The sequence below is a fragment of the Sus scrofa genome, chromosome 9 (genome assembly GCF_054392235.1).
Source record: "Sus scrofa isolate SSC_HxYL_T2T_F1_AM1 chromosome 9, Sscrofa_HxYL_maternal_Yorkshire_Landrace_v2.0, whole genome shotgun sequence".
NCBI classification, from domain to species: domain Eukaryota; kingdom Metazoa; phylum Chordata; class Mammalia; order Artiodactyla; family Suidae; genus Sus; species Sus scrofa.
The window spans coordinates 94,384,517-94,397,134 of NC_139391.1; the positions used below are offsets into that span (position 1 = coordinate 94,384,517).

The following is a 12,618-nucleotide window of genomic DNA, read 5'->3' on the forward strand; positions in this document are numbered from 1 at the left end:
GATGGCATAAAACATTCCCTAAAAATAAAAGTCCAGGACCAGATGGCTTCACAGGAGAATTCTACCAAACATATAAAGAGGAAGTGGTGCCCATCCTCCTTAAACTCTTTCAAAAGGTTGAAGAAGAAGGAATACTCCCAAAGATATTCTATGATGCCACCATCACCCTAATTCCAAGACAGAGATACCACCAAAAAAGAAAACTATCGGCCAATATCTTTGATGAATATAGATGCAAAAATTCTCAACAAAATCTTAGCCAACCGAATCCAACAACATATCAAAAAAAATCATACACCATGACCAGGTAGGGTTCATCCCAGGTTCACAAGGATGCTTCAACATACGCAAATCAATCAACGTCATACACCACATTAGCAAAAGAAAAGTCAAAAACCATATGATCCTCTCAATAGATGCAGAAAAAGCATTTGACAAAGTCCAACATCCATTCATGATCAAGACCCTCGCCAAAGTGGGTATAGAGGGAACATTCCTGAACATAATCAAAGCCATTTATGACAAACCCACAGCAAATATAATACTCAATGGGGAAAAACTGAAAGCCTTCTCACTCAAATCTGGAACAAGACAGGGATGCCCACTCTCACCACTGCTCTTCAACATAGTTTTGGAAGTCCTAGCCACAGCAATTAGACAAACAAAAGAAATAAAAGGCATGCATATAGGAAGAGAAGAGATAAAACTGTCACTGTACGCAGACAACGTGATACTATACATAGAAAACCCTAAGGACTCAACCCCAAAAACTACTTGAACTGATCAACAAATTCAGCAAAGTAGCAGGATATAAGATTAACATTCAGAAGTCAGTCACATTTCTGTATACCAGCAATGAAATATTAGAAAAGGAATACAAAAATACAATACCTTTTTAAAATTGCACCTCACAAAATCAAATACCTCAGAATACACCTGACCAAGGAGGTAAAGGACCTATATGCTGAGAACTATAAAACTATAATCAAAGAAATCAAAGAAGATGGAAAGAAATGGAAAGATATTCCATGTTCCTGGATTGGAAAAATCAGTATTGTAAAAATGGCCATACCACCCAAAGCAATCTACAGATTCAATGCAATCCGTATCAAATTACCCATGACATTTTTCACAGAACTAGAACAAACAATCCAAACATTTATATGGAACCACAAAAGACCCAGAATCGCCAAAGCAATCCTGAGAAACAAAAACCAAGCAGGAGGCATAACTCTCCCAGACTTAAAAAAATATTACAAAGCCACAGTCATCAAAACAGTGTGGTACTGGTACCAAAACAGACAGACAGACCAATGGAACAGAATAGAGAACCCAAAAATAAACCCTGACACCTATGGTCAACTAATCTTTGACAAGGGAGGCAAGAACATAAAATGGGAAAAAGAAAGTCTATTCAGCAAGCATTGCTGGGAAACCTGGACAGCTGCATGCAAAGTAATGAAACTAGAACACACCCTCACACCATGCACAAAAATAAACTCCAAATGGCTGAAAGACTTAAATATACGACAGGACACCATCAAACTCCTAGAAGAGAACATAGGCAAAACACTCTCTGACATCAACATCATGAATATTTTCTCAGGTCAGTCTCCCAAAGCAATAGAAATTAGAGCAAAAATAAACCCATGGGACCTCATCAAACTGAAAAGCTTTTGCCCAGCAAAGGAAACCCAAAAGAAAACAAAAAGACAACTTTCAGAATGGGAGAAAATAGTTTCAAATGATGCAACTGACAAGGGCTTAATCTCTAGAATATATATACAACTCAACAGCAAAAAAGCCAACAATGCAATGGAAAAATGGGCAAAAGACCTGAATAGACTGTTCTCCAAGGAAGCTATGCAGATGGCCAGCAAACACATGGAAATGCTCAACATCCCTGATTATGAGAGAAATGCAAATCAAAACTACCATGAGATACCACCTCACACCAGTCAGAATGGCCCTCACTAATAAGTCCACAAATAACAAGTGCTGGAGGGGGTGTGGAGAAAAGGGAACCCTCCTGCACTGTTGGGAATGTAAACTGGTACAGCCACTGTGGAGAACAGTTTGGAGATACCTTAGAAATCTACACATAGAACTTCCATATGACCCCGCAATCCCACTCTTGGGCATCTATCCGGACAAAACTCTACTGAAAAGAGACACATGCACCCGCGTGTTCATTGCAGCACTATTCACAATAGCCAGGACATGGAAACAACCCAAATGGCCATCAGCAGATGATTGGATTTGGAAGAGGTGGTATATATACACAATGGAATACTACTCAGCCATAAAAAAGAATGACATAATGCCATTTGCAGCAACATGGATGGAACTAGAGAATCTCATCCTGAGTGAAATGAGCCAGAAAGACAAAGACAAATACCATATGATATCACTTATAACTGGAATCTGATATCCAGTACAAATGAACATCTCCTCAGAAAAGAAAATCATGGCCTTGGAAAATAGACTTGTGGCTGCCTGATGGGAGAGGGAGGGAGTGGGAGGGATCGGGAGCTTGGGGTTATCAGACACAACTTAGAATAGATTTACAAGGAGATCCTGCTGAGTAGCATTGAGAACTATGTCTAGATACTCATGTTGCAACAGAACAAAGGGTGGGGGGAAAAATGTATACATGTAAGGATAACTTGATCCCCTTGCTGTACAGTGGGAAAAAAATAAAAATAAATAAATAAAGGAGATTTAGGACATATACTTGAATAACCAGAGGACCAAAAATACCAAGAATGAGTTAGGGAAAAAGCTCAGAATTAAATAGTAAGACCCAAAAAAGTAATGAAAATGCAAATACACGCATTACTTAGAAGTGTTAATAATATAGGAAAGTTTAGTTTTTCCTTCTCTCAGAAAATAATATATTGTGTTATTTAACATAATGTCTAGCAAGTTAAATTCATGTGTATGTCTGGAAATGATTCTGTGATGGTGTACAGATCAAGTTAAAGAGATGTGTGATCATGACTGGTCACATTATGTGTTTGTAAAATGCATGTCTGTGCATCACATTCAAAATTAATGACAGAATAACCAGCATAGTGTATGTTAAAGTGATACTTAGGTAAATGGGAGTAGAGTAGTATGGAAGAAGTAAAGAGTAATTTATTGGTTTTCTTCCAAATATTTTTATGAAATTAACCTTTATAATACAAGTAGTATATCAACTATGGTTGAGAAAAGAAGTGCAAAACAAGATTTCCCACTTTTAAGTGAGTTAAAGTTTTTGATCTCTTTGTTAAAATAAAAACTCTAGCAGAGGGAGTTCCCATTGTGGTTCAGTGGAAACAAATCTGACTAGTTTCCATGATGATGCAGATTTGATCCCTGGCCTTGCTCAGTGGGTTAAGGATCCAGTACTGCCGTGAGCTGTGGTGTAGTTTGCAGACACACCTCAGATCTGACATTGCTGTGGCTGTAATGTAGGCCGACAGCTGCGGCCCTGACCCTTAGCCTGGGGACCACAGGTGCAGCCTTAAGAAGAGGGAAAAAAAAAAAAAGAAACTCTAGCAGAGTTATAGACTTTCATTTTTCCTTATCATGCATGTGGGAGAAAAGGAAAGTCAATGATGCATTTTTGAGTTTAGAAATACTGAAATGTTGATTACTGAATTCTACCAGAGCAACAAATTGTCAACTAAAACAGCTCTTCAAAACTGTATTTTCTTTTGGAAGCTATTTCCACAGGACATGGCCACTCTTATTATTTTTATAACTTTTGCTAGATCCATTTGTTCAATATATGTATGCAAGATAGATTTATATTACCAAATAATAGAACAAGTTGTTATAGTTGTGAATATTCATATGCTTCCATATTGGTTTAGAAAACTAAATTCATGATGTATAAAGAGCTCAAGAGAAAAGGGAACATCATCTTCATATCTTCCTGAAACTCTTTTTGATAATTTTGAAAACAAGGTGCTAAATTTCATTAGATAGTATTTAAATTTTAAAGTAGGGCTGGAGTTCCCGTCGTGGCGCAGTGGTTAACGAATCCGACTAGGAACCATGAGGTTGCCGGTTCGGTCCCTGCCCTTGCTCAGTGGGTTAACGATCCGGCGTTGCCGTGAGCTGTGGTGTAGGTTGCAGACGCGGCTCGGATCCCGCGTTGCTGTGGCTCTGGCGTAGGCCGGTGGCTACAGCTCCGATTCAACCCCTAGCCTGGGAACCTCCATATGCCGCGGGAGCGGTCCAAGAAATAGCAACAACAACAAAAAGACAAAAGACAAAAAAAAAAATAAAATAAAATAAATAAAATAAAATTTTTTAAAGTAGGGCTGAGGAGCTCAATTTTACTGGTATAGGTGGGGGGAAAACGATGGATAGAATTTCACTTAATAATTAAGTGATGAGCATAACATTAATCTTCCATAGCACCAGTGACAACATCTGTGTTAAGAAATTCCAGGGTTCACTACTTCTGGCAAAAATACCAATCCCTATAATTCCATTTGAATCCTCATTCCTCAAAACTTGCTTTTTTCCCATTTCTGTGTGAATGTTTTCCTCATACTACCTATTATCATTTAGCTCTCTTAAGAATCCAGTGAAATAGATATTCTTGGGAGTTCCCATTGTGGCACAGCAAAAATGAATCCGACTAGTATCCATGAGGATGCAGGTTCAATCCTTGGCTTCTCTCAGTGGGTTGGGGATCCAACTTTGCGGTAAGCTGTGGCATAGGCTGGCGGCCGCAGCTCTGATTCGAACTCCCCCTTCCCCCTTGGCAACACAAGTCTGTTCTCTGTGTCTGTGAGTCTCTTTGTGTTTTGTATGTAGGTTCATTTGTGCCATATATTAGATTCCAAAAATAAGTGATATCATATGGTATTTGTCTATCTCTTTCTGACTTTCTTCCCTTAGTATGAGAATGTCTAGTTTCATCCATGTTGCTAAGAATGGCATTATTTAATTCCTTTTATGACTGACTAGCATTCCATTGTATACATGTACCACATCTTCTTTATTCATTACTCTGTCATTGGAAATTTAGGTTATTTCCATGTCTTGATTATTGTGAATAGCATTGCAATGAACATAGGGGTGCATATATCTTTTTGAATTATAGTTTTGTCCAGATATATGCTTAGGAGTGAAAATTCTGGGTCGTATGGTAGTTCTGTATATTTAGTTTTCTGAGAATCCTCCAAACTGTTTTCCATAATGATTGTATGAATTTACATTCCCACCAACAGTGTAAGAGGGTTTCCTTTTCTCCACACCCTCTCCAGCATTTGTTATTTGTAGACTTATTAACAGTAGGCATTCTGACAGGTATGAGGTGGCACCTCATTGTAGTTTGATTTGCATTTCTCTATAAGTTGTGATGTTGAGCATTTTTTCATGTGCCTACTGCCCTTTGTATGTCTTCTTAGGAGAAATATCTGTTTAAGTCTTCTGCCCATTTTTTGATTGGGTTGTTTGGGTTTTTTTGTTTTTGTTTTTGTTTTTGGTGTTGAGTTGTATGAGTTGTTTGTATGTTTTGGAGATTAACACCTTGTCAGTTGTGGTTGCATCATTTGCAGCTATTTTCTCCCATTCCATAGGTTCTCTTTTCTTTTCTTTTTTTTTTTTTTATGGTTTCCTTTGCTGTGTAAAAGCTTGTAAGTTTGATTAGGTCTCTTTTTTTATTTTTTTATATAATGATTTTTATTTTTTTCCATTATAGCTGGTTTACAGTGTTCTGTCAATTTTATTTTTGTTTTTATTTCTGTTGCCTGGGGAAGCTGAACAATATGCTTTAAACACCTTACATTTTCACAAACTTTGTAAATTTGTTGAACTAATCTTTTTTTTTTTTTTTCTTCTCTATGAATAATTTCACCATATCTTAGAAGATTACACTTCAGGTTGTACTTACCTGCTTTTTTTTTTTTTTCAACTTCTTTGAAAACATTCTCACCTGTGCTTGTTCCACATAGAGTATTCATAGCAGCTAATGTTTCAATCACTTCAAACTCTGGCATTGACTCCTCAACAACAACAAAAAAGGCAGTTGACCAATGTCAATAACATATGTCAGCCCATCAGGAGCTAGAGAAAACTGCTCAAAATGAGCTACCTTGGTTTTTAATTGACAGTTTATATTGCTGTTTTTGTTCTCGACTTTTTGAGCAACTGTTCTCATCAAAAGGCTAATCGCCTAAGTTTATGCTCCTTGAACACATTTCTTCCAGTGCTGCAATCAAATATGACTTAATTAAGTCACTATTTGAGACTTTTTTTGCAAAACTAATAGATAAATGAGCCATTCAGAAGCTTACTTTAGATTCAGTCTTGTTTTCACTTTTTAGTTTTATGAAGAAACTCTGCTGAGATGTGTTATTCCATTTTAAATTTTCTAAAATTTATGAATGTTCCTTTGCTGTGAATTAGGAATTTTGTGATGAGTGCTTAGTCTGATAATGCTGACCTGTTTCATATTTTTTAGGACTATATAGTGTCATGGCATAATAAACACAACACTGTAGCATCTAATTAGAACACAAAGTGATCCATAGTCCACTATGCCTTAAAAGTAGGACACTTTTCTCTTCCTTTTCTTATCTTTAGATGATGGACATGCAAAGATACTTTTTAAAATTAGGATGAAATGTCACAGTACAGCAACACATGTAGCACTCAATATGCTGTCAGATTACAATCCCATCATATTAAGTAGCAGTATAAAGTGAAGAGGGGCACAAATGATTTCTCTAGCAACTCCTCGACTCCATCATTACAATGCTAAGACAGCCATAGACAACAGGTAAACAAAAGGGCATAGTGGTGTTGCAATAAAACTTTATTTACAGACATTTAAATTTTCATTTGTAAAATTTTAATGTGAATCTTTTTATCTTATCTCTTAACTTTTTGAATGTTATACAGTGATAACAACTTTTTATGTCATTGTCTGCTAAGTCTAATATTTGTGTCAGTTCTGGGTCAGTTTCAATTGGTTGATTTTTAGGTTCATCATAGCTCCTATTTTGCCGGGTTTTGTCATATCTGGTAATTTTTGGTTAGATGCCACATATTGTGAATTTAACATTTTGGAGTGCTGGATATTTTTGTATTTCTATAAATAATCTTCTTTTGTTCTGGGATGCAGTTAAGATACATTAAAGCAATTTAATCCATTGGGGGGGGGGGGTGTCCTTGATTTTAAGATTTATTAAGGAGGACTGGAGCCAAGTACCAAAGCAGGACCCTTCTACATATTCAACCTAGTGCTCAGTGAAGCATGGAGTTATCCAGGCAGACTGGTATGACCAAGTACTATTCCTAGCCCTCACATGTACATTGTTCAGTTGAATACTCAAGGAGGACCCTCTGAAGATACTCGGATTTCTCTTTCTATATATCTCTCTCCTATCCAGCATTATATGCTGCAAACTCTAGCTTCCTTAGACTCTCCAGACTCTTAGCTTTGTCTACTGTTCTTAGGGAGTCTGTTGGGCTCTGTCTCAGCTCACTCTTCCTGCTCTGCAGCCTGGAAACTTTTCAGGGGGTAAGCTGGGGCAAGCAGGGCTCATCTTGTTTCTGCCTTTGGTTGCCTTAGATCTAGTATCTTGAAAAATATTGGTTCATATATATTGTCTATTTTTTGTTTGTTGATAGTAAGACAAATCCATTCCCTCTCTTCATGTTAGCCAGAAGCAGAAGTCCTGCCATATACAATTTCACTTCTGCGGTTGCATACTGAGTTTCTTTTCATTTATTTTCTTATGGTAGCCCTTCCTCTGAAATTTTCTTATCAAAGTTATATTTCCCACATTTAGCATAGTACCTTAGACATAGTAGATACTCCATAAATAATTATCTCCAGAATTATTTAACTATCACTTTCTGCTCATAATTTCCAAGAAAAAAATCTGTATTTGCCCATGTTGCTAAAGAATCTAAGGACATTTAATTAATTTCGTCTGATTTCAGTTCTTAATTCTTTCCAGAGCTACACTGTTCCTCTAGGTCACTGAGACCAATTTGTATTTTCCTTTAATTCTTGTAGTACTTTTCAAGGCCAAATGTCTGTTATTTTCTGTTAATTTTTCCTGGAACAGGAAACTATATTTATTATTTAATCTCTAATTATAAACTCAAAGTAAAATTTTATGTATAAATCCTAAAAAAGATCGCCTACTTTATTTTGTAAGAAACTATAATAGTAATTCTTATAAATTTAAAATTAACTGACTTTTTCCAAAATATGTCTGATTATAGGCAACAGGTTCAAGAGTTGGTGTCTTAACACAAAATGCAACTAACATGGGACTTTCAGTTATAATTTCCTTCATATATGGATGGGAGATGACACTCTTAATTTTAAGTATTGCTCCAGTACTTGCTCTGGCAGGAATGATCGAAACTGCAGCAATGACTGGATTTGCCAACAAGGATAAGCAAGAACTTGAGCGTGCTGGAAAGGTAAAAAAACAAAACAAAACAAAACAAAACAAAAAACTTTTAAGAGAAAAATCAGTAAGAGCTTCCATCTTTATGTTAAATTCCTTTCTTTGGCATCTATAGAGTGGTATATATGTATTGAAATTCATACAGATACGTTTAGGATGGGGTTTAGGTTGTAGAGCAATAGGGTGCATAATTTAGAGCGTGAGCTCTGGGGACAAATTGGCTAAATTAGAATCCAGATTCTATCACTAAGAAAATGTATGATATGAGTAAATTATATCAACCTTTCTGGATTTCCATTTCATCCTCTGCAAAGTGGGAATGAAATAGTATATTCACTTTCAGATCTTTAAAAGTATTACGGAAACTACATCATCATCATCGTCATTATCATTATCATTATCATTATTATTATTATTATTATTATTATTTGCAATAGTACTGGAAGACGGTAAGCACTCAGTCTTCAGCCATTATTACTGTTACCAAATTGTGGGTGAATTTGTTAATATTGTTATTCTCCATTCTCTGATTTTTTGTGTGTGTGTGTCTTTTTGTCTTTTTTCTAGGCCCATACCCTCGGCATATGGAGGTTCCCAGGCTAGGGGTCTAATCAGGGCTGTAGCTGCTGGCCTACACCACAGCCACAGCAACTCCAGATCCCAGCTGCGTTTGTGACCTACACCACAGCATGGCAATGCTGGATCCTCAACCCACTGAGCAAGGCCAGGGATCGAACCCGCAACTTCATGGTTCCTAGTCAGATTCATTAACCACTGAGCCATGACAGGAACTCCTCCATTCACTGATTATTGAACAATTAAATTTCTTGAACAATTCTGGGTATTTTATTTTTCAAAATAAAGAGGAAATATAGTAGTTACTGAATACAAGGCAAGGCACTGATATAGGTAGTGCCTAAAACAAAGTTTTGGAGAAAATGACCATTTTTATACTGATCAAAATGAATGATATATTTACTTGGAAAATTCTTGGACATATTTAAGTTTCTCAAGATCAATCATATTCATAAAAAATAATCATTGTAGTGGAGATTTAAGGAAATATTAATAGTATAGTATCATAACTTCTAAGAATTGAAAGAGATGTCATTTGATATAACCATTTACCCAAAGTAGGCATCTTTTGTACAATAACCATGTCTGTCCATCTTTTATCCACCCTTTCCTCCAACGGCAGGCAGTGCATTACTTTCCCAGGCTGCTGCCTACTCCTTAGATAGCAGGCAGTTCTCTCTCCTCTCTCTCTCTCTCTCTGTCTTTTTGGTAGCCTTCTGTCCTTCTCTTCTTGGCTTTCATCTTGGGAGAGGTGCAAAGCCTATTTCTCATGACATCCTTTAGGAAGCTTCATCATATAAATGCCAAGTCTTCTCTTGGCCATCCAGCCCCAGCTCCTTTCATGATATAGTTTCAAAGATCTTTATCACATTGGTGAACATTCCTGAATACGAAAAACATTTTAATATCATTATGATCTATATCACAGTAACTGTATCACATTATAAGTAGCATGAATATTCATGAATAAGGATCCAACCAAGCACAGGACTCATAGATATCTGGTTTTCATGACCCTTGGACCTTCCCACATTTCCTGCACTAGATTAGGGACCCTTAGAATGTTTGAGCAATAAAGGCTGAGCATATATTACTTAGTATGTATTTGCCTCAGAGGCAGTGCAAAATTGTTCAGCCCTCTGTGTGTACAAATTACTACAATTTCCAAATTAATCTGGCCCCTATTAGTAATATTTTATTCATCTTAATTTTATGTCATGAGCTTTAGTTGTATATGTGCTCTTTGATTTTTCCTTTTTGTATTATTAGAGTAACCTAAGACTGCACAATTAGTAACTCCAATCAGATAGGCAATCTGTGTACTTTCCCACTAGCTTTTTAATCTATCACTTTACCAAACACCAAAACTTAGACTGTAGACCAGTAAAACATATTGGACCTTCTTTTACTGCATGTATTTGGACAAATGATCAAATGTTTAGTTTTTCAGATTTAAAATGACCGTATCAGGAGTTTCCATTGTGGTGCAGCAAAAACAAATCCAACTAGTATCCATGAGGATACAGGTTCAATCCGTGGCCTTGCTCAGAGGGTCAGGAATCTGGTGTTGATGTGAGCTGTGGTATAGGTGGAAGACATAGCTCAGATCCCATGTTTCTGTGGCTGTGGCATAGGCTACGATTCAGCCCCTAGCCTGGGAACTTCCATATGCCGTGGGTGCGGCCCTAAAAGAAAAAAAAAAAATACCACATCAGTTTTGTTTTTTCTTTTTAAGTGTATTTTTAAGGTTCTGTCAGTAGTACTTTCTCCACTGTGAAAAACGATTTTTTTTGTTTATTTCTTTTTATTTTCCTCAAGGTTTCAACATTCTTACTCAGTTCACTTGCATACTACAGAATAAAGTTTCTTTGAGTTCATTTTGAAATTATAAGAATTTAGAGCAGAACCCAGGTGTCCTGACTATGGTCTAGATATCCAGTTCCCTCTCATAACCCAGGTTCTCCTTCAAATAACCTTGGGTGTCCTAGGTAGGTCTTCCCCTATCCTACAGATCACACGGCCAGTCTGGAAAGAGAATGAGAAAGCAGAAAGTTTCTCTTTCAAGTCTACATGTATTCTCATGTCCAATAAGTTATTTTGAGCCAAAAGTCTCCTCCACTTTTGATCTCCCTTCTTTTTTGAAAACTATATATAGAGAAGCATTAATTATATTTGAACTAAATATCTTTTTAAGTTCATAGACATGGATATGAAAAACAGCTGTACAATATCTTACAAAGAATTCAAAAGGCTCCTCCGTGTTACTTTACAACAGTGTTCCCCAGTCCTTTGGTTGCTATTTGCATTTCTGTCCATGAAACTATAATAATTATTTATATTAGATTCTCTCTGCTGTCTTCTTGAATTATCTTGTAATTCATAAGATAGCTCCTTTGCATAATTGCATATGGACATAATGCTCACTAATGTTTGATCTCTGTCTGTGGAATCAGTTTAAATAGTAACTCAGTGAAGACTTAAAGGGTGCTAAATTTACATTGGTGGACTAAATCTTTTCTAAAGATATTTTCCTTTATCCTGAAATGTTATTTTCCTGACTTATTTTGGAGAAATAAAAAAAACTAAGAAAACTCATCAGAGGGAGTTCCCATTGTGGCTCAGTGGCAATGAACCCAACTAGTATCCATGAGGTTGTGGGTTCAATCCCTGGCCCTGTTCAGTGGTTTAGGATCCAGTGTTGCCATGAGCTGTGGCGTAGGTCCCAGATGTGGCTTGGATCTGGCATTGCTGTGGCTATGGTTCTGGCGTAGGCCAGTGGCCACAATTCCAATTCAACCCCTGTCCTAGCAGTCCTAAACTAAAACAAAAAGGAAAAGAAAACTCATCAGAAAAATGTATTGATGGAATTCCTGGATGGCTCAGCGGGTTAATGATCAGGTGTTGCCACTGCTGTAGCTAGGGTCACTGCTGTGGTGTGAATTAAGTCCCTGGCCTGGGAACTTCTGCATGCTGCCAGCGTGGGCAAAATACATATATATTGATTTGATGTACTTAATATGTCCCCATTGTAAGTGACTATAATTCATAACCAGGATAAGTTTAAACACTACTAATTTTATTTCTCTATTTTATTGTTTTATAAGATAGCAACTGAAGCTGTGGAGAATATACGTACCATAGTGTCATTAACAAGAGAAAAAGCCTTTGAGCAAATGTATGAGGAGACTCTGCAGACTCAGCACAGGTGATTGTAGATTCATACTATATTAATTTATAGTTTGTTCCTGTAATGGCAGTACTCCTAGGGGACTCCAATGGTTTGCTTGCCAATTCATTTACCCTGGAATCTTTCCTAATAATGGCATATCTTAATTTCCCGTATGACTCCATCAAGAGGAAACTAGGAAAGGAGTCAAGAGCAAGCACAGTTAGAACATGTATTTTAAGTCCTCCCACACTGCTGCAAACTGTAACTAAGGGTACATATTTTTCTTATTTCCCTGAAACAAGAATGAGGAAATAACATATTTGAGAAAGAAAATAATATTGCTTGGCTCTTTATATTGAATCTCTAAAATAGTTCACATTTTAAAACAAATATAACCACAACAAATGTAATCACTTCTTTTAAATTTAAACTAGTCCTCCT

General features: G+C 36.7%; 1 protein-coding gene across 42 annotated transcripts in view; it reads left to right on the top strand.

Moving 5' to 3' along the window:
* Nucleotides 1-12,618, top strand: part of ABCB5 (ATP binding cassette subfamily B member 5) — a 157,957-nt gene that overhangs the window by 108,445 nt on the left and 36,894 nt on the right. For all 42 annotated transcript variants that reach the window (XR_014816812.1, XR_014816813.1, XR_014816811.1 and 39 more), the window contains 2 exons: nucleotides 8,242-8,445; nucleotides 12,113-12,213. Coding sequence is in view for 39 of the 42 variants with exons in the window: in XM_084978436.1 (XP_084834562.1) it covers nucleotides 8,242-8,445; nucleotides 12,113-12,213 (305 nt within the window). In the remaining 3 variants the exon portion in view is untranslated. The remainder of the gene's footprint in view (nucleotides 1-8,241; nucleotides 8,446-12,112; nucleotides 12,214-12,618) is intronic.